This window comes from Hemibagrus wyckioides, linkage group LG16 (assembly GCF_019097595.1).
Source record: "Hemibagrus wyckioides isolate EC202008001 linkage group LG16, SWU_Hwy_1.0, whole genome shotgun sequence".
Classification (NCBI taxonomy): Eukaryota; Metazoa; Chordata; class Actinopteri; order Siluriformes; family Bagridae; genus Hemibagrus; species Hemibagrus wyckioides.
In genome coordinates, this window is record NC_080725.1 from 16,969,717 (window position 1) to 16,994,451 (window position 24,735).

The 24,735-nt window shown below is 39.0% G+C and overlaps 1 protein-coding gene across 2 annotated transcripts in view; it reads right to left on the reverse strand.

Moving 5' to 3' along the window:
• cntfr (ciliary neurotrophic factor receptor) overlaps window positions 1–24,735 on the reverse strand; it is a 167,758-nt gene that overhangs the window by 29,395 nt on the left and 113,628 nt on the right. For both annotated transcript variants that reach the window (XM_058412770.1, XM_058412772.1), the window contains exons 4-6: window positions 8,109–8,226; window positions 5,431–5,597; window positions 2,773–2,936 (exon numbers count right to left, since the gene is read on the reverse strand). In XM_058412770.1, the coding sequence (XP_058268753.1) occupies window positions 2,773–2,936; window positions 5,431–5,597; window positions 8,109–8,226 (449 nt within the window). The remainder of the gene's footprint in view (window positions 1–2,772; window positions 2,937–5,430; window positions 5,598–8,108; window positions 8,227–24,735) is intronic.

The window sequence follows — 24,735 nt, forward strand, 5'->3', positions numbered from 1 at the left end:
TAGTAGTTGAGGACACATAATAAGATTTGATGTACACTATATCGCTAAAGGTTTGTGGACACTTGACCATCACACACATATATGGGTCTCAAACTGGTGCCACAAAACTGCAGTTAAGATGTAATGTAGCATTACAAGAAGAAAACTTTATTTATTTGTCACATCTACATTACAGCACAGTGAAATGCGTTTCTTCTGAGCTTGTTAAGAAGATAGGGTTAGAGCACAGGGTCAGCCATGATACAGCGCCCTTGGAGCAGAGAGGGATGGACCTTCCAATCAACAATCCAAAGCCTTAACCATTTGAGCCAACAGTGCTAGATTTGTCTTCACTGGAACTAAGAAACCCAACTATGTTCCAGCATGATAAAGCTCACACATGGTTTGCCAAGGACACAGTGGAAAAACTTGAGTGCCCTGACCTCAACCACACTTTTGGCTGAATTAAAACACCAGGCCTTTTTGCTGGACATCACAGTGCACAACATCATGTGTTCTTATAGCTAGATATGGACACAAATCCCCAAAGTCATGCCCTAAGATCTTCCCTGATTCCTGGAGGCTGAAACTAGATATTAAAGCCCATCATGTTGGAATGGGATATTCAATCCTTAGGCATTCAGATACTTTTGCCCATAGTGAGTACCAAAGAAATGATCAACAATGCAATGGGATGTTTCTCTTTAATAATTGCACCAATAATCAATCTCTTGTAAAATATCTCCTTCAGTCTTACAGATGCAATTGTGGTATCGATTGAATGCTTTTCCACATTTTTGACAGAACTCCTGGTGGGAATTGCATGAATAACAGAGAAATGATGTAGGCTGGGAGACTAGAATGTTAACCCTGAAAAAATCAGTAGAAAACAGTTGTACAGGACTTCAGCCTCAAAGAAAAAAAAAATCTTTCAAATGTTCCAGGCTGTGTTTCAATTGGAAAATCAGCAGTTATGGAGAAAGCATTCATCAGTGCATTCCACAGAGAGATCATCAACAATGCAGGTGCAAGATCCAGATTTGATAACCCTTCATCCTCTACTGTAATCCTACCAATTTCAGTCTTGTTTGCTGTCAATTCTGAAAAGCCACCTGTGGGATCTACTGAGAGAAATGTGGAATATGTGCACACCTGCAATCCAACGTTATGTTCCAAGATAAGGTTGGCTGCCCTCACCGCTGCTCCGACCATGCTTTGTTTCTTTTTTTTTTTTTTTGCACTTCTACCACTTTCTCTTTTCACCTTGGACACCATCATTTACGGCAAAGACTCTACATGCAATATTTTCCCATATTTTCCCATGCATCATTTTCCCATATTTTCCCATGCAGAATTTTCCCATATTTTCCCATGTAATATATTCCCATATTTTCCTATGCAATATATTCCCATATTTTCCCATGCAACATTTTCCCATATTTTCCCATATTTTCCCATGCAGCATTTTCACATATTTTCCCATGCAGCATTTTCCCATATTTTCCCATGCAATATATTCCCATATTTTCCCATGCAGCATTTTCCCATATTTTCCCATGCAGCATTTTCCCATATTTTCCCATGCAATATATTCCCATATTTTCCCATGCAGCATTTTCCCATATTTTCCCATGCAATATATTCCCATATTTCCTCATGCAATATTTCCAATATATTCCCATTTTTATTTAACCTGTACAGCAAACTGCATTTTATTTCCTTATTATTCTATTTTGAAATTTGAAATTTTTATACTCCATCATAAAAAAGTATTTCACTACATGTCATACTACATAAGTACTTTATACTGTGTATATGAAATAAAATTTGAATTTGAATAATGTAAAATCCCAATAATCCCAGTGTGATGGCATCAGTAGGAAACACTGATTGGTCTTTTACTATAGCCTCTCTAAAAGAAAGCCAGCTAAAGTTTGACTGTAAATCTGACAGGCTCTGATTGTTCTGCTACCTTTGACTAAAGCTTGAATGAGCCAGTATTGTGAAAATGTGATTGTGAAAAGATGACCATGTGAGCAATAAACTGTAGATTCACCAGTCAGTGAACTCAGATTCAAGCCAAAATGAAATATAGAGACATTAGGAAATTAGGAAGATGTTTCAAACCCAAGCTGAATAAACCCATGTTAATAAGTAATGCTGTCTCTCTCTCTCTCTCTCTCTCTCTCTCATAAATTATTTATTTATTTATTTTAGCTAATTATCTACTTATCTATCCATCTATTAATTTTATGGTGATGAGTTGATCTGATTTGTTTCTTTTTAGAGATATATACAGTATATGTAGTGTAAATACAAACAGATAAATAGATAGATAGATAGATAGATAGATAGATAGATAGATAGATAGATAGATAGATAGATAGATAGATAGATAGATAAAACAGCAAAATGATTTTATATTTCAGTGTCTACTTCTACATTTATATCCTTATCTACTTACAACATAACAACTACAATAAATTGTAAAGAACTATAAGGTGAAAATGAGTTCTCACTTTGATCATCAGCATCATCCACATCATTCCTTGTCTCTTAAAACAGAGGTGCACCTCTCTGTTTTGATGACATAAAGATGCATCATAACAAATTGATCAAATTGTGACTTTATTGTGTGAGGAAATCCCACTCAGCAGACTTAAGGCATTTACCTCTGCATGTGTTAAACTGCCCTCTTTTCCATTTTTTTTTTTGCTGAAAGTCTAGTTTAATAAAACTTCCCTTTGTTGTTTTGGTGACCGCCTCACAAATCCGAATAAAAACTGCACTTACATGCTGCCACTGGTCTCTGATCAGTGGACGGTAGCGCAGGAAGTACTTCAGAGGGAAGGACTCGATATCCGGCCATGTGGACGGGCTGTTCCAGGTCACCTCAAGCCTGCGTGCGTTGTTGGGAATGGGTCTGGCCACCACCTTCTCTGGAGGATCTGGTTTCACTGTGGATCAACAAGGGCATTATCAGAGCTCGTATCTACAATAGTCCCGATTGTAGCACTGGGGACGGCATTGCTTTGAAAGTTGCTACCAATGAGGATTAGTGCAAATAAACAGCATCGAAAAAGCACTTTATTATAAAAGAGGAAATATGCACAAGACAATGGCGTCTAAGTGTCCCACTTCCTGCTGAGCGGAAAATCTGTTTGACATAATACACGCATCTTTGAGGGCATCCACATTGCAACACATCTCGAGAAAGTCTTTAGGCCAAAAACATCTCTGAATGCATGCAGTTCTTTCTGGGTTGCCCCATTGAGCTGAGGTTTATGAGAAATGGGCAGAGAGCAACAGCGTGGTCATTCTCTTCCTCCCTCCCCGTGGTGGCTGAGGTTCACAGTGTTTGCTCTGCGGTTTAGCTTCACACACACAGACACACAACGAGGACAAAGAGATGCCCTGAACCGTGGGGGTAAGCTCCGGCCAAACCTCCTCCCTCTCCTGTGTCTTAACTATTCACGGTACACACAGTTGGCTTAGATTTATATTCAGAGTCCTGACCTGGCATGGATGAAACACTCTTTTACAACTCGGAAACACTGTGCGGATATTGTTTAAACCAATTCTGGGACAAACACACGACTAGCCCTCTTTCAGCCTCTTTCAGGCTTTTATGGAAGGAGGGCAGGCGCCGCTGCCCTGTACACAAAAACCGAACAAATGCATGAGTGACCTAACAGGACGGACATGGCTGTGTAATGCGACATAAAGGCAACAAATCAAAGCGCTCATTCTTTCTCTGTTTTCATTGATAAGGATTTAAACCATTTTGTATAATCAAGGAACATTTTATTTAGCTCAGCTTATATTGGCTGCTGCTGCTGAGTCTTGCTAACTCCTCATGCTGAATTTAAACAGTATAGAGTCAGTGGATGTCTAATTTGAGTGCTCAGAGCAGTAGCAGTGTTAAAAATGAGCTGTTAGGTCCACCTTGACCCATGTGAGAACTGTAGGCCCTGTTGAGAGTGTCTCAATGCTCACTGAGGTAAAACGCTCTTCCCTCATTTGTGTTGTTTCTCTGAACACGTATACATTAGTGTGAGCACAATTCATGGCACTCTTTCAATCATTTTTTATGACCATACTCTCTGATACTGTTGTATCAGCCATCCTTACAATTTCTGTACAATATAAACAGCAGATCATATTAAATATATAGTAAAGTACTGTAGCATCTCCTCTTGATATTTTCAAATGAAGCTTTGATTTCTGGCATTAATTATGAAACATCAAAATCGCTGTCAAGCCAAGCACACTAGGCTTAAGTCTCATAGTATCACATGGTATAGACATCAATGATATTGACACCAATATCAGCAACAACGCCTGCACAAGCAGTGCAGCAGGAAGACTTTTATATGCCAAAGCCATTAGAGCTGTATGTAATCGTACAGCAATTTGTTTCTCTCAGTCACAGCTCATCCTGCTGCACTAATACCCTGTGCAGGTTCATGAACGTGTTATTTAACCGTTATCGAAACATACACTAATCATGACGCTGTTTTTGAATCAAATCAAATTTGCTGTGGCCAGGTTTAATACGAGGGCTTTTCTTGCCTCAATAAATCATCGTTTTCACTAGGAGGCAAATATTTCTGCAGTTAATCCAGTAATCCAGATGGCATTAGCATTTTTATTACTATCAAGTATGCATGCAGTCATGCATGTAAACACTTCATTTAGTTCCTCGGAGCCTATGCTGTTCTTTCCCCCATCCTTATTGGATTTTTTTTTCCCCTTTTTTAGAGATCAGATATTCCCTTCATTCCCATGGCACAGAGTCACAGCATGGCGTCTCCCGGCTCGATGAGGAGAACATGTCGGTGGTCCTGAGATATCTCAGTGTCTGACAATATGAGCCAGATGTTTTGGACACCTCTATTCTTTTGCCCCCGCTAAATGATTACAGGGCTATTCTCAGGCCAAGCATGAAACGCAGGCTGAGATGCCAAACACGATTTGAGTAACTGACATGAATGGCTGTAGACAGCAAGCAGCCTGGCAAAGGGAGGGTTATGTTTAAACGTGTACAGTTTATGTTGATGTTTATAGGCTAAGTGTGTTCGTTTGGTCAAACCCACACAGCACCTCGACCATCGAAACACTTTTACGGTCCATAAAATGTCTATTTTTAGGTCTTTTTAATACTTCATAAATCCATTGCAGCTACTTTCTTTGTGTCCTGTTTTGAATGTGTGTAATTTGAAAACAGGATTAAGAGAAGGTTTGGAGAAGGAGCGCTACAGGAACCTCAAAAACAGTATATTTTAAGTGAAATTAAAATGTATATAAACACGTATATATATATTACACGTATGTATAGAAATGTTGTAATAGTCTTACAGAATATACACTGCATGTGAACAGAATCATGTCAGAAAATCATTCGTAAATTGTAATTCTTCACTTGAGTGTGAGAGAGATTAAAGGCAGTACCCATGTTGGACTCCTCGAAGCTGATAGCCGTGGACGCTCTCCCAAGCTCGTTGATGGCTGTGACGTTGACTTGGTAAGGATAACTAGAGAAGAGCTCAGGAAACTTCACATGGCATCTGTTCTTATGGACGTCGTCCCTCTTCACTTCTAGAGACTTCTGGTTGTGTCTGGGGGAGAAAATGAATAAAAAAAAAAAAGATTTTAGTCATCTTTATGATTTATTATAGGTAAAGAATAAAGTATAAAAAAAAATGCTGAGCATGTGATTTCTAGTACTGCCAAAAACTTCATTATAGTTTCAAATGTAGATTTGAGAACCTCCGAAGCAATCCCGCCGTCATCACAATGTTTATATGTCACTTTCTTGTCAGGGTTTTATATCAGTGATTAAACCACGCTGCTGCTAAACGCTCGATTTTCACAGATGTGAAGGTTTTTGGTTAAAATCTTCCATAACGGCTGCAGTGATGCTGGATGTGTGGCTCATATTAATGGACTTGCTATCATTTTAACAAGTTATCATTTCTATTATTTCTATACAGCTTACGCAGATGCTGCAAATGAACCAATTTAAAATGTAATGTTCTTGTCGTTGTCCTTTGGCTGCTCTCTTCCGGTTCAAGGTTTGCCACAGCGGATCAATCCAATCTGCATATTTAATTTGGCACAGGTTTTACTCCAGATATTCTTCCTGACACAACCTTCCTATTTTATCCAGGCTTGGGACTGGTACAGAGAATTAACCCCTCACTCAAGTTTTTTTGTAAGGAGTCTCCAGTGGTAGTGTTGTAGATTCTCCAGTGTATTTTTGCCACATTGTTACATTTACGGCATTTGGCAGACACCCTTATCAAAAGCAACTTACATTTTATCTCGTTTTATACAACTGAGCAATTAAGGGCCTTGCTCAAGGGCCCAGCAGTGGCAGCTTGGTGAACCTGAGGGTCAAACTCACAACCTTCCAATCTGTAGTGAAACACCTTAACCACTAAGCTACCCCCCATTCATAAGCAAACAGAGGCTAATGACAGAATGGCAAAGCGCTATAACATACGTGATAAGGAACTTGTCTGAAACTATGAATGAATACAAGGTATATGAAGAGTCATAATAATCGTCTATGGAAAATGATTCACTTAACACAGGACTCTGTGTTGATGAATTTTCTTATAACTGCATTCATGTTTTTTTTTCTTTTGAATTATACTATTAATATTTTGTCATCAATTGACAATTATTATCAGATCACCCTAAGCATTTTCTTCACATACATTAAGCTGCATTTTTTTTTTTTACCAATGGGATATTTTGCCACAAAGCATAAGACAGGAATAGATTTGCTGAGTGGGAGACTGCCAGGAGTCTGCCCCAGGGTGCCATCTGCCAGAAAGCCTGGGTGCTGTTACAGTATCATTACTGTTCTTCTGATATCGTTTCCTTTCCCTAGAGCAAAGGGACTGGCAAAAAAAAAAAAACTCAATCCACAAAAGTGAATAGTATCTGGCCTTCATATTGTTAATTCAAAAAATCGTTACGTCAGTTACTAGAGTCTTCATATAAAAACAAATCCCAAACCTAATAATCTGGACATCATAACATAGTAATGCTATTAATTTCTTTATTATTTGTTAATAGGATAGGTTAATAAAGGCCATTGTTCCCTAATTAAGAACCATTTTTAATCAATGAGTTTAAAGTCACACTAGCAAGTTTAGAAGCACAGAAACGATTATTCAAATGTGACATATTGGCTGTAGAAAATTAATGAGGAGCCGCCTGCTGTGAAATTGCCTAGTGACATTTGTGATCAGTACAAAACGATCCCGGAAAGGCAGCTCTTTGGCATGACGTGGGGCTATGGCATGTAGGCTGCCTCTGTAGAGGTCTCTCTAGAGCTTCCACTGAATCACATAGATTTCAGTAATTAAGGACAAGCACTTTTTTCATGCACCTTAAAAATAAAGAAGAATGAGGTAGAAATAGAAAAACAGAGATATAGATAGATAGACAGATAGATAGATAGAGAGAGAGCAGTGAAAGAATGTAGAAAGTGAGAAAGAACAGAAACAGTGACTTTGGGTTACTCATCAGGATGTGAGATCAAATCCCAGCATCACCAAGCTGCCGCTTTTGGATCTTTGAGCATGCCCTTTAACCCTCAGCTGCTCTTCTGTATGACGTGTAGGTCATATCAGCCAAAATGAATACATGTAAATGAACATCAAATTGAAGGAGAATGAAAAGAGGAAAGTGACAGAATGAGACAGAGAGAGAGAGAGAGAGAGAGAGAGAGAGAGCTCTAGTCCATGTCTGGTAGGATCCCGCAAGGGCTATGGGCTGAGAATCTGAGTTCTGTCTCTCCGACAGGCCTAATCAGCTCTCACCAGGGAGAAGCTGACTGCATAGATCACTGATTCAGGCAGGCCGCTTTCTTCCATGAGGCCAGACACCGCATGACAGAGAGAGAGAGAGAGAGAGAGAAAGAGAGAGAGAGAGAGAGAGAGAGAGAGAAAGAGAGAGAGAGAGAGAGAGAGAGAAAGAGACAGACAGACAGCGAGATAGGGGATGGAAAAAGGGAGGGTCGGGTGACAGATGAAGATTGAGACAGTAAGCAGAAATAGAAACAGATATAGCGAGGGGGCAGGATGTATAGGGAAAAAAATGACAAAATATCTTACTGGACGTCGACTTCAAATTCAGTAGGGATGTATGTGGGATGCAAGAGGTGCCAACTGCAGTAGAAGCCCTTGGGGTACGTGTTTGATCGGCACGTCACCTGCGGTTCCCTCGGAGGAACTAGAGAGAGAGAAGGAGAGAGAGAGAGGGGAAGGGGGAAGAGGAGTCAAGAGAAAAACAGAAGAAAATAAGCACTTTGTCAAGCCTACTGCAACTCCTCAGATAACCATCAGTCGTCCAAAACATCAGTCCCAGAGGTCGCTTAGCCTGCAGTAACTGCTTGCATGTAAACCTATTTGTCTTTTCTTTGGAGTAGGATAAAAAAGAAGAAAGGAGAAAAAGGATAAGAGAGGAGGAGTGGAGGGTGGGTGTAAAAGGGGGAATGCAATAACCGCCCCAGTCCTCCTTCCAGATTAGGGCCCTTTCTTGCACCACCACTGGACCGTGCCCTTCACCACCAAAATTGAAACGGATGACTCGGACCAGTTGCCTGGGTGATGCATAATATTAGCCGCCTCTTCCTTTCCAACCCAGACACGGGCTTAAGCCATGATGCCAAGTGAGCACTTCCTTTTACCATAAGAAACAAAGCCACTTTTAGGGCTCGGTTCTTTTCAGCTCTGATTACATTAACCACTGTCCTGATAACACAAAGGACAGGAAATAAAGACTGACTGTGCAGCATGTCAGAATATGTTATCGTTATTTGGATAACCGTGTAGTACTTTACATTAGTAAGACGCATGTAAGAGAGTTATTTATGAGCCTTTAGCACTTAGCACTTACAGCACATTATTTGGTGTCATTTGTCAGTGTCAGATAAGACATTAATAATGATGATGACTTGTAATGATGAGAGCTCTGGATCCATTATACTAAAGGACTTGTGTTTACTTGTGCTTATAGTGTAATGTTACAAAGTGGATGAGTGACTAATACGCTAAGCGTGTTTTAACACCTGGTCTGTTTGCCGAAATCAGTGCAAAATTGATTTTTTATTGATTTTTTTTTTTTTGATAATTGGTTTGGTTTGGTTTCATACAAAAAAGTAGGGCAAAAAACATACTTGAAAAACCATAAGAATTATGGCGATGGATCAACTAAATAAATAAATAAATAAATAATTTGCCAAGTGTATTCGCAAAACTCAAAATAAATGATTACATAATTACCTAAACAACTAGTTTCGTTTTTCTTCTGTGTCTTATGTCATTTTTTTGTCCAAATATCCAGAACATGTCACATTTCTGCACTACAGGTTTGTACTTAGCTTCAGTTTAGCAGATCATATCTACAAAAATTGCTTCCTCACATACAGAAATTCAGTCTTAGCAAGTGAAAATATCTTAAATACAATCAAACAGCTACTATTTCTTTTAATAAGATTACACTAAACCGAATATCAGATCATTACACCTAATTATATATATATATATATATATATATATATAATTATTTTTTTCAACAAATTTAAGCTATACATTTTATTAATCTATTAGCTAATTTTGTTTCTAGAAAATAAATGAGAAATTTCAAGCTTGAATATATATAAAAATATATATTAATTTTAATTAATTAAAATAATATATTAAGATATTAATTAATTAAAAGATATTAATACTTATTTGTCTATATTCAGGGTATTTGTGGCTAAGCTGTCATTTTTTTGCAGTGCTGAAACCCAAAATATGCAACGTTTTTGGTGCTTTTCCTGCATTACAGTGGATTCAGGGATACGTCACTTTCTCACAGCAGGCAAACAGTGCTAGAGAAGCAGAACCAGATCGAGATCATCTCACTCAGATGGTGCTTTGGAGTGATTGCTGTGTTCTCAGCTGCCTAACACACTGATAAATCTTGATCTTTATATTCCATCTCAAATGTGTCAAAAAGCATTAAGCTATCCAATTTTCTTTCAAGAAAAACAAATCTGTTTAATTCTATACTTTGCTTTTGCCTTTCAAGTGACCCTGGCACTCAATTCATTAGTCCCATTGGAGGATCAATCACCAAATGGTCTATGGGCTTTCGATGAGTAAAGGAAGCCTATCTCTACAAGATGACATCAGCCTGGTCTAGACAAGTTTTGCGATTGCAAAAGGGGTTGCAATATATTCTGCTGTCACATGGTCAAAGAGTAATAGTCAGCCTGGTGGCACAGTTCGAGTCTCTCAAGGTCTAGGCATCGGAACATCCTCCACTGGGTTTGAGATGAGAAAGAAACTGTACAAGAGAGAAAAGATAGTGTATAAGGAAGGTAGCAGGGTGAGTCTAGAAAGAAAGGGATGGATGTCAGAGAGTACGGTGACCCCAACATTCCTGCCGTGAGCTTGTCGCTCTGTGGCTTTGGAAACTCTCCTCAGGAGGCGCATTCCGCTCCAGCCTCCATGCCACAGGGGGCCTTTCCTCAACCCGGGGCCAAACAGGCACTCTGACAGCTCACACACACCGGAACCCCACCAACACACACACTTCACCTCAAATGAAAGCAGACGGACATCTACACAGAGGAGCATCTCAAAGACACATTCTGCAAAGAGGCGAAAGCCGCAAAACAAAACAAGATTGCTTTTTCAGGAGCGTTTGCAGCCTAGCAACGCTTCTATTGTTCCCTTTATGTTTCGTTTTTCCCCTTTTTTTTTTGGAGGGGCACAGTGTTTTTGAAGTGACAACAAAGAAATACATCTGCATTCTTCCCTTATGGGTTTTGTCATGATTTCATCTGAGGTTCTTTTTGCCGCAGCAACAGCTTTAGCCTGATTAACCAAATAATCGCTTAAGCTCACAAAGTTAAAAAAGAAAAAGGGGAAAAAAAAACTTAATTGCAAATAAGGTTCAAATACATATATCAAAAGCACTTTAATCTTATTTGCTTGAAAAGTAAGACAATTGCAGCTGACTGACACGTCTTAATCTACCCCTGATTATACCACCAAAGGCGTGCGGTGTTCTAATGCTAAATGACTTAAAGAGCTCAAAAAGGAACATTCCATAGTCACCATAGTAAAAAAAAATCATTCTGCTTCTATTATTAAGAAGTGAATGTGGATGGATTGGTGGATTTGAATGAGAAGGTTAACTGTGTGTGTCTACGTGGACTTTTGTCCAGCTTTTCTCAGGCCTCTCCTTTGTACTCTTTTCAATGCAGGAATGTGCATGAAGAAAGCAGGGTAGGGCTTCTCCAGAGCTTTCCCATCCCTAGTGACCATAAGAAAACCTAAGCAGCTCAAACATGTGCTTTTATAAGTCAACAAAATGGTGTCACCTCTTATGCAGGGGAGTTAAATGATACCCTCAGAAACATGCCAGAGGTTGGAATCCTTAAGGGAAGGTACAAAAGAAGTTAAGTACTATTTGTAATAAAAGCTGATAATTGCAGAAGTCAACAGAGTACGGCGATTTAGCTGTCAGAAATAGTAATCACGCTGACGAGAAAGTTCTGTTCAGCGTCCAGAAAGCCTTTGGTGACTGTTGACTCAATTTACTTTCAACATATGAAACCATTTGTCTTTGGCCTTGGCTGGATACTCCCATAACCCCACTTTACCTTCAAACATTAACCATCTCACAAAGTGCTGACAACATAATTTAAGATTTATCCCTAGTCCAAGCCTTCTGGGACATCAGGTAAACTCCTCTACACATTAACTGATCTAGATTCCACTTGGACACCCAGATTCATCTGTCAACACTTCCTCATCCAGGTTTAAGTGCATGGCCCCCTGCTCATCGCTTCCCTAATCAGAGGTTGTTAAATAGCCAGCACAATAAAAGACACAGTTGCAGGGGTCAGCTGACAAATGTCAAGAAGACAGGCCACATAAAAGGCGTGAGAGTGGATCCTAGGCAACTCTTCCTATCGTTACTAAGTAGTGACTCCCCTCCCGAATGCTTCCTTTTAAACAGGTATGGAATGCCAGCTATGCATCCAGTTGGAAGCAGACATTGGTGAATGGGGCTGGATGGACATAGAGGGAAAATGAGGCTAATTTGGAGGAGCATTTAATCCCACCTAACTGATAAATAAAGCCCCCTTGCTAATTTAGACACTTAACCTGCATTTACCTGATACACTCATAGCACTTTTAGCCCTATTTAAACCTTGCATTATATGTGCTTTTGGTATTCCGATCAAAATTGGACAGCATTTGATAGGTGTAAATGTACCTATCAGAAAACCTCTCATCACTTCTCAGGCTGGTGTAGACTCAGTTATCAGTGTGTTTCCATCAGCCTAGCATTAGGACTATGGTTCTTGTCATGATATTATTAATTCATTCATTCATTCATCGTCTATACCCGCTTATTCCTAGGATTCCTAGGGTCACAGGGGTCTGCTGGAGCCTATCCCAGCGCACATAGGGCAAAAGGCAGGGGTACACCCTGGACAGGTGATATTATTAATTCAAAAAAAAAAAAACGAGCACCACATCAATGCCATGATATTATTCCAAAAAGCACAGTGGCAAAATTACAAGGATAGATTATTTATTACGTCTTATTATGGATTATTTGGGGTAGAAATACAGCTTCTTCTTTATGTTCCCAAAATATGTCTTTCTTTTGCAGAGACAAGGTTACTTTAACAATCCACAGCAATCCCGCGGCCTTGTTACCAGCTGTCTGAGGCCACACCTTATGTGTCTTATTTGCATTTTGGGTGGTAGAAATGATACACAATCACAATGTACACAGAATACAAACAATCAGAAAACACATAAAATGGCAGGTGTGAATGTCATCAGCATGTTCATCAGTCTAAAGATATTCAAATACCAAGTGAGGTAAAGTATCTCTGCCTCATGAGAAGCGCTCATAGATGGAAAGGAAAGAAAGAAAGAAAGAAAGAAAGAAAGAAAGAAAGAAAGAAAGAAAGAATTACACGAATGCACAGAACGTCAAAAGGGTTTTTCCCTTGTTTACATATCTGCAATATTTTCAAGTCCATGATATTGAACAGACCAACTCAGAATCTTATAAAAGGCAAGATGAACAATTATCACTTCAGTAAAATATACATAAAGTATACACAGTTAACTGAAGTGACAATTCAGAAATTATCCATAAAGTATTTACACCCGCATCTTGATTTTCTTCAGCAGTTACTCCAACACTCTCTGTAGTCAATGTCATTAAACCTAAATGGCTCCCCCTTGGGTATCTCTATGTAAAGATTCACAACGGAGTCAGGAATTCAAATGGGAAAAACCATCATCATAAATTACCCAGGTGTCCATGGTGAAAGTGGCTGACTGGCATCTATTCGGGGGAACGACTCAGCTGCTTCGATGCATGCATGTGAATTCATCTCATGTCTTGGATGCTAATCGAAAGTCCAATATAAAGAAAGCCCTGTAAATCCTGTACCGAGGTGCTTATCTAAGTTGAGTGTGCCTGGCATATAGGAGACCACAGCTTACACACTTGGCTAAATGAAATGTGCCAGTAAATCATCAATCTCCATTGAGTATGTAGTGAAAAAGAGGACCAGTGGTCTCGGATTATCCAGCCACAAAAGCCTCTACGCTCCTGCTTACTCTGGTATAAACAGAGCAGGGTGTTGTTACGCTAGCTGCATTTTGCTGCCGAAACATTTCTACATCTCTGCTATTTGTCTTTAGAAACAGGACAAGCAGAGTGAAAAAAAAACAAAAAAAACAAAAGGGAGAAGAAAGAAAGGAGTCAGCAGCCCGGCTGGAAATGACGCTAAAGTGTCATTGAAGCTAAATCCACTGTACTTTGGATGCAGTAAATCACTAGGTAATATTCTGTATATGGTTAACAATCCATTTAACAGGAAATACTCAAAAAACACTGAATATGCACTTCCCTCACTACAATAAATCACTATGGAATAAAAAACTTTGACAGTCTATTCATTCTAATTGCAGTTCGCTCAGTTTGGCTTTAGATAAGATGGTCTGGTTATACAAATAAAACAAGAATTTTATTCTACTAATTATTATATGGTTGAAGCCGTATACGAATGCTTCCTTTCTAGTGATAGAAATCCCCCTCTTTAATTACAGGTAATGAGACAACAGCTAAAGCAAGGCAACATTTTGCCTGGAAATGTAGAAATGGCTATTAAACCCTCTTTTTACAAGTTGAAAGCTTGCGGTTGTGTCAGCATTGTCGTCAGGGCAGGCTGCAATCTGTTTTGAAGGCTTTAGATTTATAAGGACGAATTCTAACAGGAAATGAAATGAAAGGAAAGGAGTTGTCCATATAACATTTGTCAGTCATGCTGCTCTGAAGCAATGAATTTTTTTTTTACTGGACTGCAGCATTAGTCAAGTAAAGACCACTAAGGTCTGCCCCATCATTTTAAGGCTAAAGCTTTTTAATATGGTTTATAAAGTGTTGCTGTACTTTTGTAGGAACAAGCAAGACAATCACAGAGAAAGATTTTCAAAAACTCAATCTGATGAAAATGGCAAAAGAACCTCAGGAGGGGTTCTGAGTGGTGCAAAAGAAAATTACATCCATTACTCTCTCCCCTTTCAATCAAAGTGACACTTGACAATAACGGCATCTCTGAGTTTATGTATATGGAAAGAGGCAGGTAGTGAGTTCCTCTTAGTGTTTAGCTTCCCTGTGATGTAGCATCATCAGAAGCAGTTGGAATGGCCGGCTTCACGTGTCTTGAAGGAAGCTTGTGCTTTCTTTCCTTTTCTCTGGTTGGTAGTTGTTGTGTGATAAGGGATAGCTAGCTAGTGGTTTGGAATTGGCAAATGACCATTTAAAAGAAAATCAGGTAAAAGAAAATAAAGAAGAACCTAAGGAACGCAACCACTAGCTTCCTTTCCTGTGGAATTGAGCTTGGAAGTGAGTGAGGAAAGGAGCTTCTGGAGGCGAATATACAAGATATATCGGAAATCCACATTTTCGCAATAAACCAAGAAATAGAAAACTTTGGAAAACTTAAATTGGAAGGTTCATAGGATACCATTCTATATAAGCTTTCTGGTGGACAAAGCTGATACACAAGCTTCAAGTCTGTTACCCAGCAGTACACACAACTTAACTGGAGCATACCTGCAGCATCATCCATCATACTACCATTACAGAGGAGTCAACCATGAGACAGCACCTTACAAAGTTTTTAATTGAAGAGCAACAAACCATCAAGAAGAAAATTGATACCATGCTTGAAAAGGCATAATCAGGCCTTCAGCATCTTGGCTATCACAGGTAGAGTTGGTATCCAATACAGAAGGCAGTACAAGACGTTTGTAAATTGAATTCAAGGTCAACCAATTTAGACTCATAGCATGGAACTACCATATTCAGGGAAGCTCAAAGAACATCCAAAAACCTCTAAGTTCTAGAGTTTTATAGAAACAGTCTTGGCAAAACTAAGGAACAACTATTTGATGAAATGTGCATAGTCCACAATACCAACTGTTTTCAGGAATGGAAAGCTGGTTGCTCTATTTTTGCCCATAGATCAGTTGCTCTGGATGTCCTTAAAAGCATAAACTACAGAAGGATAATCTCACAATCAAGGTCTTTATATGCCTCATTTACTCATTTACATTTAGGCTGACTAATCAATAAGACTGAGGAGGTGGAGGGGTTAATAGCCTTGTTCAAGGATTCAGCTGGGGCAGCTTGGCTGTGCCAGGATTTGAACTTTATCTCTTTATCCAAAGCCCAAAGAGTTGATCATGAGTTGAAATGTGACATTAACTTTCCTTAAACAAGATTCTCTAACACCACCAGTCCTTAGATCTTCCAATTTCATGAACCGTTTTTTATATGCATGTTGCTGTTAGTGATTTGTACTTTTAGGTTTGCAGGAGACAACATATTGGCCGTAGCTTGATGGAATATAGTCCATAGTAACCAATGATATCAGAACTATCCAGATCATATACAAATTGATTCACTTCTGAGAAATAGTTCCTAGTTGCAGGGTGGTAGGGTGGAACATCAAGATATCTAAAGAGCCCTGTGCACTCTATTGGTGTTTAATCAGCCTACAAGATGGTCTATATGATTGCAGGGATTTGACTTCACGGTCTGGTTTTGAAAGGAAAATTCTAGCATAATGCTTGATACATTCTCATGCATTCCAGATGCCAAATATTTGTCTGTAAACACTCTTTAGCACTCTATACTGATTGGACAAGAAGGTGAGGTTGTGACACACCAGGCTGCTGCCAGTCATCAACTGAAAATACCCACTGATTGGTCAGTAAATATCATGATGCAGGCTAAAGCTTCCTTGAGAGTGAGGCCAGAGGGGAAACCAGCACCCAGACAGAATTGGATTTGTGTATAAACATCTGTTCTCTGGTGCCTAACAAGCATCAAGCACAGACAAACCTCATTTGTTGAAATGATCCGCCTTAATGTAATCCACACCAGAATTTGAACCAGGGTGCATGTATGGGATAGATATTATGGGTCCTCTACCTAATCATAGATAATTACAGTAAATAGTTTGAGCAGACTGCATAAAATATCCAGCACCCTTATTATAGAGCTGTTCAAACATTTAGGTATTCCTAGGGATTTGGCCTCTGTCTAAGGGTTCACTTTATATCCCATCTCCTCAGCTTGATCTGCCAGATAGACCACAGTCTATCATTCCCAAATTAGCCTCACTTACAAACAACAATCATCTGTGGATTCAATGGTTATGTGTAGTCCATTTTGTCCAAAAATGTGCCTGCTGAGATATTTCCACACCAAGCTAGTACTGGGAACATAACTAAAGACTCTTCTCATCTTCAAACTGTGGTTCTTAAAAGATGGTACAAAGGCAACAAGAACTTGACCTTCAGGTTTGGGCAAATGTGAGAAAGGTGCAGATTAAACTAGCCAGGTCAACCGGACCCATCAAGAGTGATAGGCTGGGTAAGGACTTGTCTTATGCCTAATCTCATGCAAGCGTGAATTTTATTGCAGGCATCACAAAAAACGGAAGGGTTTAGAGCAAAATATCGAACCACAGAATCTGTAAACTAAACATTATTTTATTATCCTTTGAAAAATATTTCCATAAGCTATGTTTGGTGTTTTGGCCAAACAAATCTTAGTGGTTAAGATGTTGGACTCCTGATAGGAAGGTTGTGAGTCTGAATCCCAGGTCCACCAAGCTGCCACTTCTGGGCCCTTGAGCAAGACCCTTAACACACAATGGCTCAGTTATGTCAAATGCCATAAATGCAAATCTATTTAAAGTGTTCAACAATTATATGGATCAAGTCTAGCTGTGGATCAAGAGCATTGCTGATCAAACACTTCTTCTAAAAGGCAACTATGTAAATATTTCAATGTTGAAATGAATAAGGAGAAATAATGTCTGCATTTATCCAGCCTGTATATAAATCCTACAGTATATTTTGCTTACTTAAATGTGTGCCTTAAAGATTTTTTTGTGCCAGCTAAAATGGCTGTCTAAAAGCCTGTAAAACCCAAAAGCACAGGTTTAATGTGGATTTTTATTGAACTTTGAAGAAATTATATTTGGGACAAGGTACATATTTTTGTTCTTTAAAGCCAGTGAATTAATGTAGCATTAGTCTACTTGTGTAAGAGTAAACACCAAGAGGACTACTCTGTTGAAAGGACAATAAAAAAACTCAAAGTCTCCTTTAATTTTCACTGCATTTTATTTTATGTTTTGGAATTTTGTGTTATCTATGTGGTACGATAAAAAAAGGGAAATGATGAGTCACAGATGTATGATATGATGTGATATGATATGATATGATATGATATGATATGATATGATATGATATGATATGATATATGATATATGATATGATATGATATATGATATGATATGATATGATATGATATGATATGATATGATATGATATGATATGATATATGATCTTTACCCCGAGGGTTTTACAAGTCTGAGGAAGAAATACAGGCCCCTAGAGCAAAGTGTACCCAACCTACGTAAAGAAAACACAAAGCCAGTTAGCCTTTTCTTCAAAGTGAATCAGGAAGCAGTTATTTTGCTTCCAATGACCAATTTTCTTCTGTCCACTTACTGTATAAAGACAAATAGATATTCGTGGAAGTTCAAGGATAGAGGAGGAGAAGAGTTTCTGAGGGGTTCTTGAGAGAATTTCTGTACGAGTTCTGCTACTGTGAACAAGCTTTGGATTCAAACAGATTATTCTATAAAAAAACAGACTATTACAGAAATAAAATTAAACTTATTACAGGAGAAAAAAGTTAAAGGAAAAAAAAAAAGTCTAATGTACAGTTCATTAGAGTGCAGCTGATATCTTCATTTAGATACCGGTCTTCATTCAACAGATGGACAGTCATCTGGTGACTTCCTGAAATTGAGCTCTTATATCAGAGAAACATCATCACTAATAAGCCTATTAAGATTGAATGAACAGAAGGCTCATGACTAAGCCGGTAATCTTGTGCACTCTGCTTGATCCTTCAGGCATTCTCAGTTAATTAGTTAGAAATAGGGGGAAATTTATTTAAAAACTTCTATAGAATAAACAAATCTAAATTGACTTTTGGAGGAAACGTAATTTGCTGTGTTAAAGCTTATGGCCAGAACAAATTTATTCTTTCATTGTGTACATCTTCAGACATTGATATGATTTCTGCTTGATGGTTAAGGTCCGACCATCAGCTAAGAAATATCACAAAATTATTTAGAAGGAACTACAAGAAAATGCTTTACTTGAATAAGAGATTACATTAATGATTAGTAATGTTAATCCCCGAAAATAATAAAGTAAGACAAAGTGGAAGTATGTTAAAAAAAATCTTTCAGTTAATCATAAATACTCTATTTTACATATATAGAGACAATTTGTAATTCACTGGAAGATTCAAGTTAGATACCTTAGGCAACTATTAATAATTAAAAAATATTTTTTTGGACTGAGTTGAGGCAAAGTGCTCATACTAAATACTCTGTGATTGTATTACACAGTTATCATGCCATGAATTTTTTTAAATCAACCCAGCCATAATTCAAGGATCCAGTAAAATGCATGCTTTAGTTAGAAAACAAAAGTGTCTTTGTATAAAGTGGAGCTGAACAGAGGTGTCATTAATCAAGAACACCAGGACAAGTGTCAGTAGCTTCAAACAGCTTTAGCATGGAGTCAAATGCCAGACTTTGATCACAGAATGTCAGCGTACAGTATCTCTTTCCATTTCCCAGAAATAATTGCATGATTAGAAGGTATGACAAAGAAATCTGGTGTCAATTGAATCCGTAATATTTTCTGCTAGTGGAATTTTAGGCTTTCTTCAAAGGAAGGCCAGCAACAAAATATCCCAAGCATCAAGTTACGGCTCTTAGATCTTGCCGGTTCTGACATCTCACAGATTTCAGTTAATATAGGATTACTCAGTTGTGAGTTCACAAAAAAAAAAAAACCCAAAACATTAAAGACACCTAAAATAGGGTTAGTGATTTTTCTGCTTTTTAGAATGGAATCTTGTGTTGGTGGATCACACACTAAATGTGAATGCATGCTTGAGTGTAGCTCTGGGAGGTTTCTTGCCCAGTCTCGAGTGCTGTGGCTCTAATATTACACAGAGTGGCAGGGGATAAATGAAGGCCATTGTGCCGGCAGAGCTCCCTGTCATTCCACAGTCATGCTAATGGCTCTAATCTGACAGTGGACTCCGGCTCCCAGCATCCCCCCCACCTCTGCATTCCTGTTCCCCGTGTCATTCGCAAGGAACGGCAGCATTACATGCCTGTTTGTTCCCTTTGTCGCATAGCCTTCCCAGCTATTAGGGCTCAGAGGAAGGAGGAGGGCACCAGTCCACCATAGATTTCTGGGGGTTTTCCCTCCTTGGTGATGGCAGACCCTATTGTTTCCAATCAGCCAAGAATTTGGTCTTGTAAAAGTTGTAGCCACTAACAAAATGAGAAACGCTACTATAATTTTCTGACTGACTGTCAGTCCTGAGGTTAAATCTTTCTGCGCATGAGTCCTGACTGCAGGTACAGTGCTACAAGCTGCAGGGAACCAAAAGTTGTGTACGTTGGCATCGCTGCTTCGTTATTATCCCAGCAGCAGGAGTAATTGAGCCGAAAATCAAAAGGCCATTGCAGTCCCAAGACATGACTTAAAATGCCGAGGTAATCTAGTGTGGCAGGTCCAAATGCAATTGCAGTTTAATGCCACATGTGAGAGGCAGCAAACAAGGGCCTGTTTTCATCTTGATGCAAGGTATCAGCAGATATATTAGAGGAGGCTAAGAGTGGTTAAGAATATTTCATCTTCTCGGTAAACATGCTATAATGTCCTCTAATACATGCAGTCAATAAATGAAAAGTCATCTGGAGTGCAACCTCAAAGACAATTCAGTGTTAGCTACTAATTCTGTGGCAGTCTGCCAAATGCAGCTGATGCTTAAAAAGTTTAAGATTTAAACTGAGGATTAGAAGTCCCATCAAGAGGATTAGTCTAAAAATGTCTGGATTTTGGCACTCGAGCCGAAAGCATAGTGAAATTCCTGAGGTAGGAAAGGTGATGCAGGGCGTTTCAGTGGACGGGCTATGGTTTGGTCAGCTCATACACCTGCAGAGTGAGCAGGGTGCTAGGCAAGCTGATTTCTGCAGTACAATATGTCATTTCTTAAGCAAACTGATGGATGTTTCTCCTTGGAGATGGAACACTTCAATTTCTACCAGAATTCCAGTTTGTCCGAGTGTGTTAGGTGATCTGACCTGTGGGACTGAGCTTCTATTACTTCACAGGTTTCTATAACAGGCTTCAAATCTGAGGGCTGTCCAAAATGTCAGTCTGCTCCTCCATCTCAGAGGCAGATATCAGATTTTGCCACTGAAATAAACGAATGGCAAATCATACTACATGTGAAGCAACTGCAGTGGAAATAGTTTTTTTCATGGACAAAACGAAGACAAAGTGCTCTCTAATTTCAGCCTAATTTTCTCTGAGAGGAAAATGACAGGTCAAGCTGAGTGGATCCTCACAGCATGTGCCATTTCACCAACAGGGTTCCCATAGAAATATGAGGCAGCATAATGTTTCTGATAGGTAAGTCAAGAATCCCTGAAGGAGAGGCATGGGGGCTTGATTTCTGCTCTGCAATGACAGTATAAGTGATGTCTCAGTGCTCAAGTAGCGATCAGCACTTTGCTGTAAGATTGGAACCAATCTGTTCCAACTTATGGAGTAGTTATAGTAAATTACTCATACTCGATCAGTATTGTGTTTGATTTTTACTTTACTTCCTGTGTGGGTTCAGACACTGGTTCCCATCCATGGCCTTGGATTACTTCTTGTCCTACACATTTTGTTTTCTCTGCTGTAATTTTTCCTTTCAATACTTCAGTTCAAGAAGGACAGAGCGGGTTTTTAGCCATAGAATTTGTGCCTATTTTGATGTGTCCATGTTCAGCATTGAATTTCTTGGTCATATCACTCCCCAGTGGTGCTTAATGGCTCATATGAAAATAGACACTCAAGGCTTTGAGAACTTTTATTTTTTCATAAGTATTTCTTTTGTTACATAAACTACTAAGGGTAAAATATTCCTAGAAATGTTACAAATAACATTTCTTTTTTCACAATGATGTTTCTATCTTCAAGGAACATTGATATCAAACCCATATCGATGCTTGTTCATAGGCATCTAAAATTTGAAGGTGAATTTATTTCAGCCTCTGAAAATTTATATAAGGTAAATAACAGAGGTCAAAACATCTCATACTGAAAGCCAACAGAGTCCTGACTCAATTTATATCAGACTTATGGCGATAAAATAATTAATTTGTTTATACTGATACCCGATATCCGAGTCGATTTGAATTCCGCCGGTGGACTGGAACGTCGGCGTACAGATAAAAAGGGATAAAGATTCCTGTTTAGACTGATCTTGGTAATACATATAACTGTCAGTAGCTCTTATTCCTCAAACTTTTCAGCTACGAAATGTTGGAAGCAACCAAATAAAAAAAGTGACTCCAAAAGGGGTAGAATAACAGTCAGCTGGAATGCTAGGTGAGGGTAAAATGAGACAGATTGCCTCTAGCACTATGACATCCAGCAGCTGTAACTGAATATTGAATTTAGGAAGCAGGGTAAGGAGGGGAGTGAGGAATTGATTATGGCACTTCGCAGCTGCGTTTAGGGCCATGTTCTCTCCACAAAGTCACCAGGTCCACAAGGATGAAATCAATGGCGGGGTCATGTCCAGCGCAGGAAGGTATGATTGTCCAAAGGGTTATCATGTTTACTCCTGTCTCCCAGGACCGCAGTGTGGAAAAGGACATTCTTCATACTCCTTCATATAAATTGATGCAGTGTGGTGGAAGCAAGCAGAGAAACATAGTCTTTGTGGCTAGAGAAGGCACTGACTTTGGGTTCTCACTCATGCTTGGTGTAGACTATCAAAGTCTGGACCAAACCACAGAATCAATCCAGAACAATAATGATTGCACCATAAATATATGTAATAAATTATAATACTTACAAAAGCTATAAAGAGGTGTACTGCTTAAGCTTTAAGATTCTTTTTTTGTGTCGAACAAGAAAAGTTCAAGGACTAACCATACCAAACCAAGCCAACAGACATAAACAAACACTGACCTCAGTGAATGTCTCCACCAAAGCTGTCATTATCCTACACTCTGAGCCATTCACCACCATACAAACTGCACCCTTGCACTGCACTCAGTGGTGACCACGGATTACAACATGAACAGCGATTTGGGGAAAATATGCAATTTCGCATTAGGCTTTTAGGACTTATGGGCTAGACACACAACCCTCTGTCTCTACTAATGCCAGTGACATCTGCAATGAGGACAAATCGCCAGGCCTTAGCAGACACTGTGCTTCCATCTCCAGAGAATCGGACAGATTCCCTCCCAGACATCTGGTCCATTTACAAATTGGAAAACACAATTTAAAAGGAAAGAGAGAGAGAGAGAGAGAGAGAGAGAGAGAAAACGGTGCACAGAACCAAGATTCTTCAATAACATAACCAGATTCCCTTTGCTGCCTCTAATTATTATTGTTTACTAGCAGCAAAAGGGCATTAAGGTTGTGATTTTAATAGTAAGCTAGCTTTCTCATGCATAAATTTATTTTTGAATGCTATATTACTTAAAAAATACTTGCTTTCCGTGTGCGGCTACTAAATAATGCAACACCGTTTCAAGATTATATGAAAAATGTTCTACGTGGTACAGGCTGCTTTAGTGTCTGATACAGATTTTTTTTTTTTTTAAAGAAGCTTATATAAGTAAATAAATAAACAAACCAAATAAAATAAAGTGAAAGCATTAGTGTTCACTGTGCTCTTTTTATCTCCCCTCTGGTCATCTTCCTAAAAGGATTGAGTCTCTCAGGAGGATTACGTCTCTTTCCATAATGACTGTATGTAATAATTAATGGGATTAGGAGATTACACAGTAGCTGGTCCAATCTATGCCCAAGGCCAGACTGCCCAGCGCCTTCTCCACACTTATCTGATGGCATGAGCTTGTCTCGACATGCCGCCATTAGCAGGGCCTAATGGAAAGCAGCCCAGAACAAACTCTGTCACTCTGGTCTAAGGATCTTTAACTTGTCGACAGAGACTAAAGCATTCATGAGCAGCATCAGCTCTCCAGTAAGAATTATGGGGTTATTTAACACAAAAATAAAAGATTCTGTATATATTGATCATTCTGGTTAACAAAAGACTCTACATACTCATTACCTAATCAATGGATTGAACTTTGCGTTCTTGGAGCTGGTAGAATATATCAGATCAATACTTATTATCACACATATGGATAATATCATAATGTCATGGTTTCCCTTGTATGCACTCTGTGTTCTATTCAGGGTATAATATATATCCCATTCTTTGGGGGTGGAGGGTGGGGGGTTTGAGGACCTTGCCAAAAGGCCCAATAGTGGTAGCTTGGCAGTGTTGGGGCTTGAACCCTGATCAACACCCCAGAGCCTTGAGCTTGAGCTACCACCACCCTAATTTTTGCTCAATATTCTCATTATCCTGGTCAGGGTTACAGTGAATCTGTGGATCTGGATCCAACTGGACCAGACCAGACCTGGTCATGACACAAGGACACACACCAGTGATGACACAAGGACGGTCCATCACCATGGCATACATTCACATCTAGGGACAATTTATTGTAGGCAATTCATCCAAAACCCTGTTTGAGATGAAACCTGCACAAACACAGTGAGATCATCTTAAAACTTGACACAGTTTCGAACCAGAGAGTGTAGAGTGATGATGCACTGTTTTCCCACTATGGCGCCCTTAGTTCAACTAGAAAAGTTTTTAAAAAATATTTTTTTTTTGTTTAACAGTAATAATAACCCCTAGTTCTGATAGCTCCTTGAACGTAATTTCAAGCGGAAAATTTTCAGAACAGAAGGTAATTTGCGTTCAAACTGAAGTGACCCAGATAAAAGATCATATCAAGCTTGGAAGATATTATTAAATCAACTCATGACCTACAGACAACATCATTTTTTTTATAGAAATGATGGCAACATTTTTAAAAAGCTCAGTACTCTAAACCAAGCCATGTTGTCACCTTTCTCTTTCAATTAATTTTCAAAACAATCCCCACAACCTTGACCAAAGAGGTAAAGACAATGAAGCATGAAAGATCGTTTTTGAAGC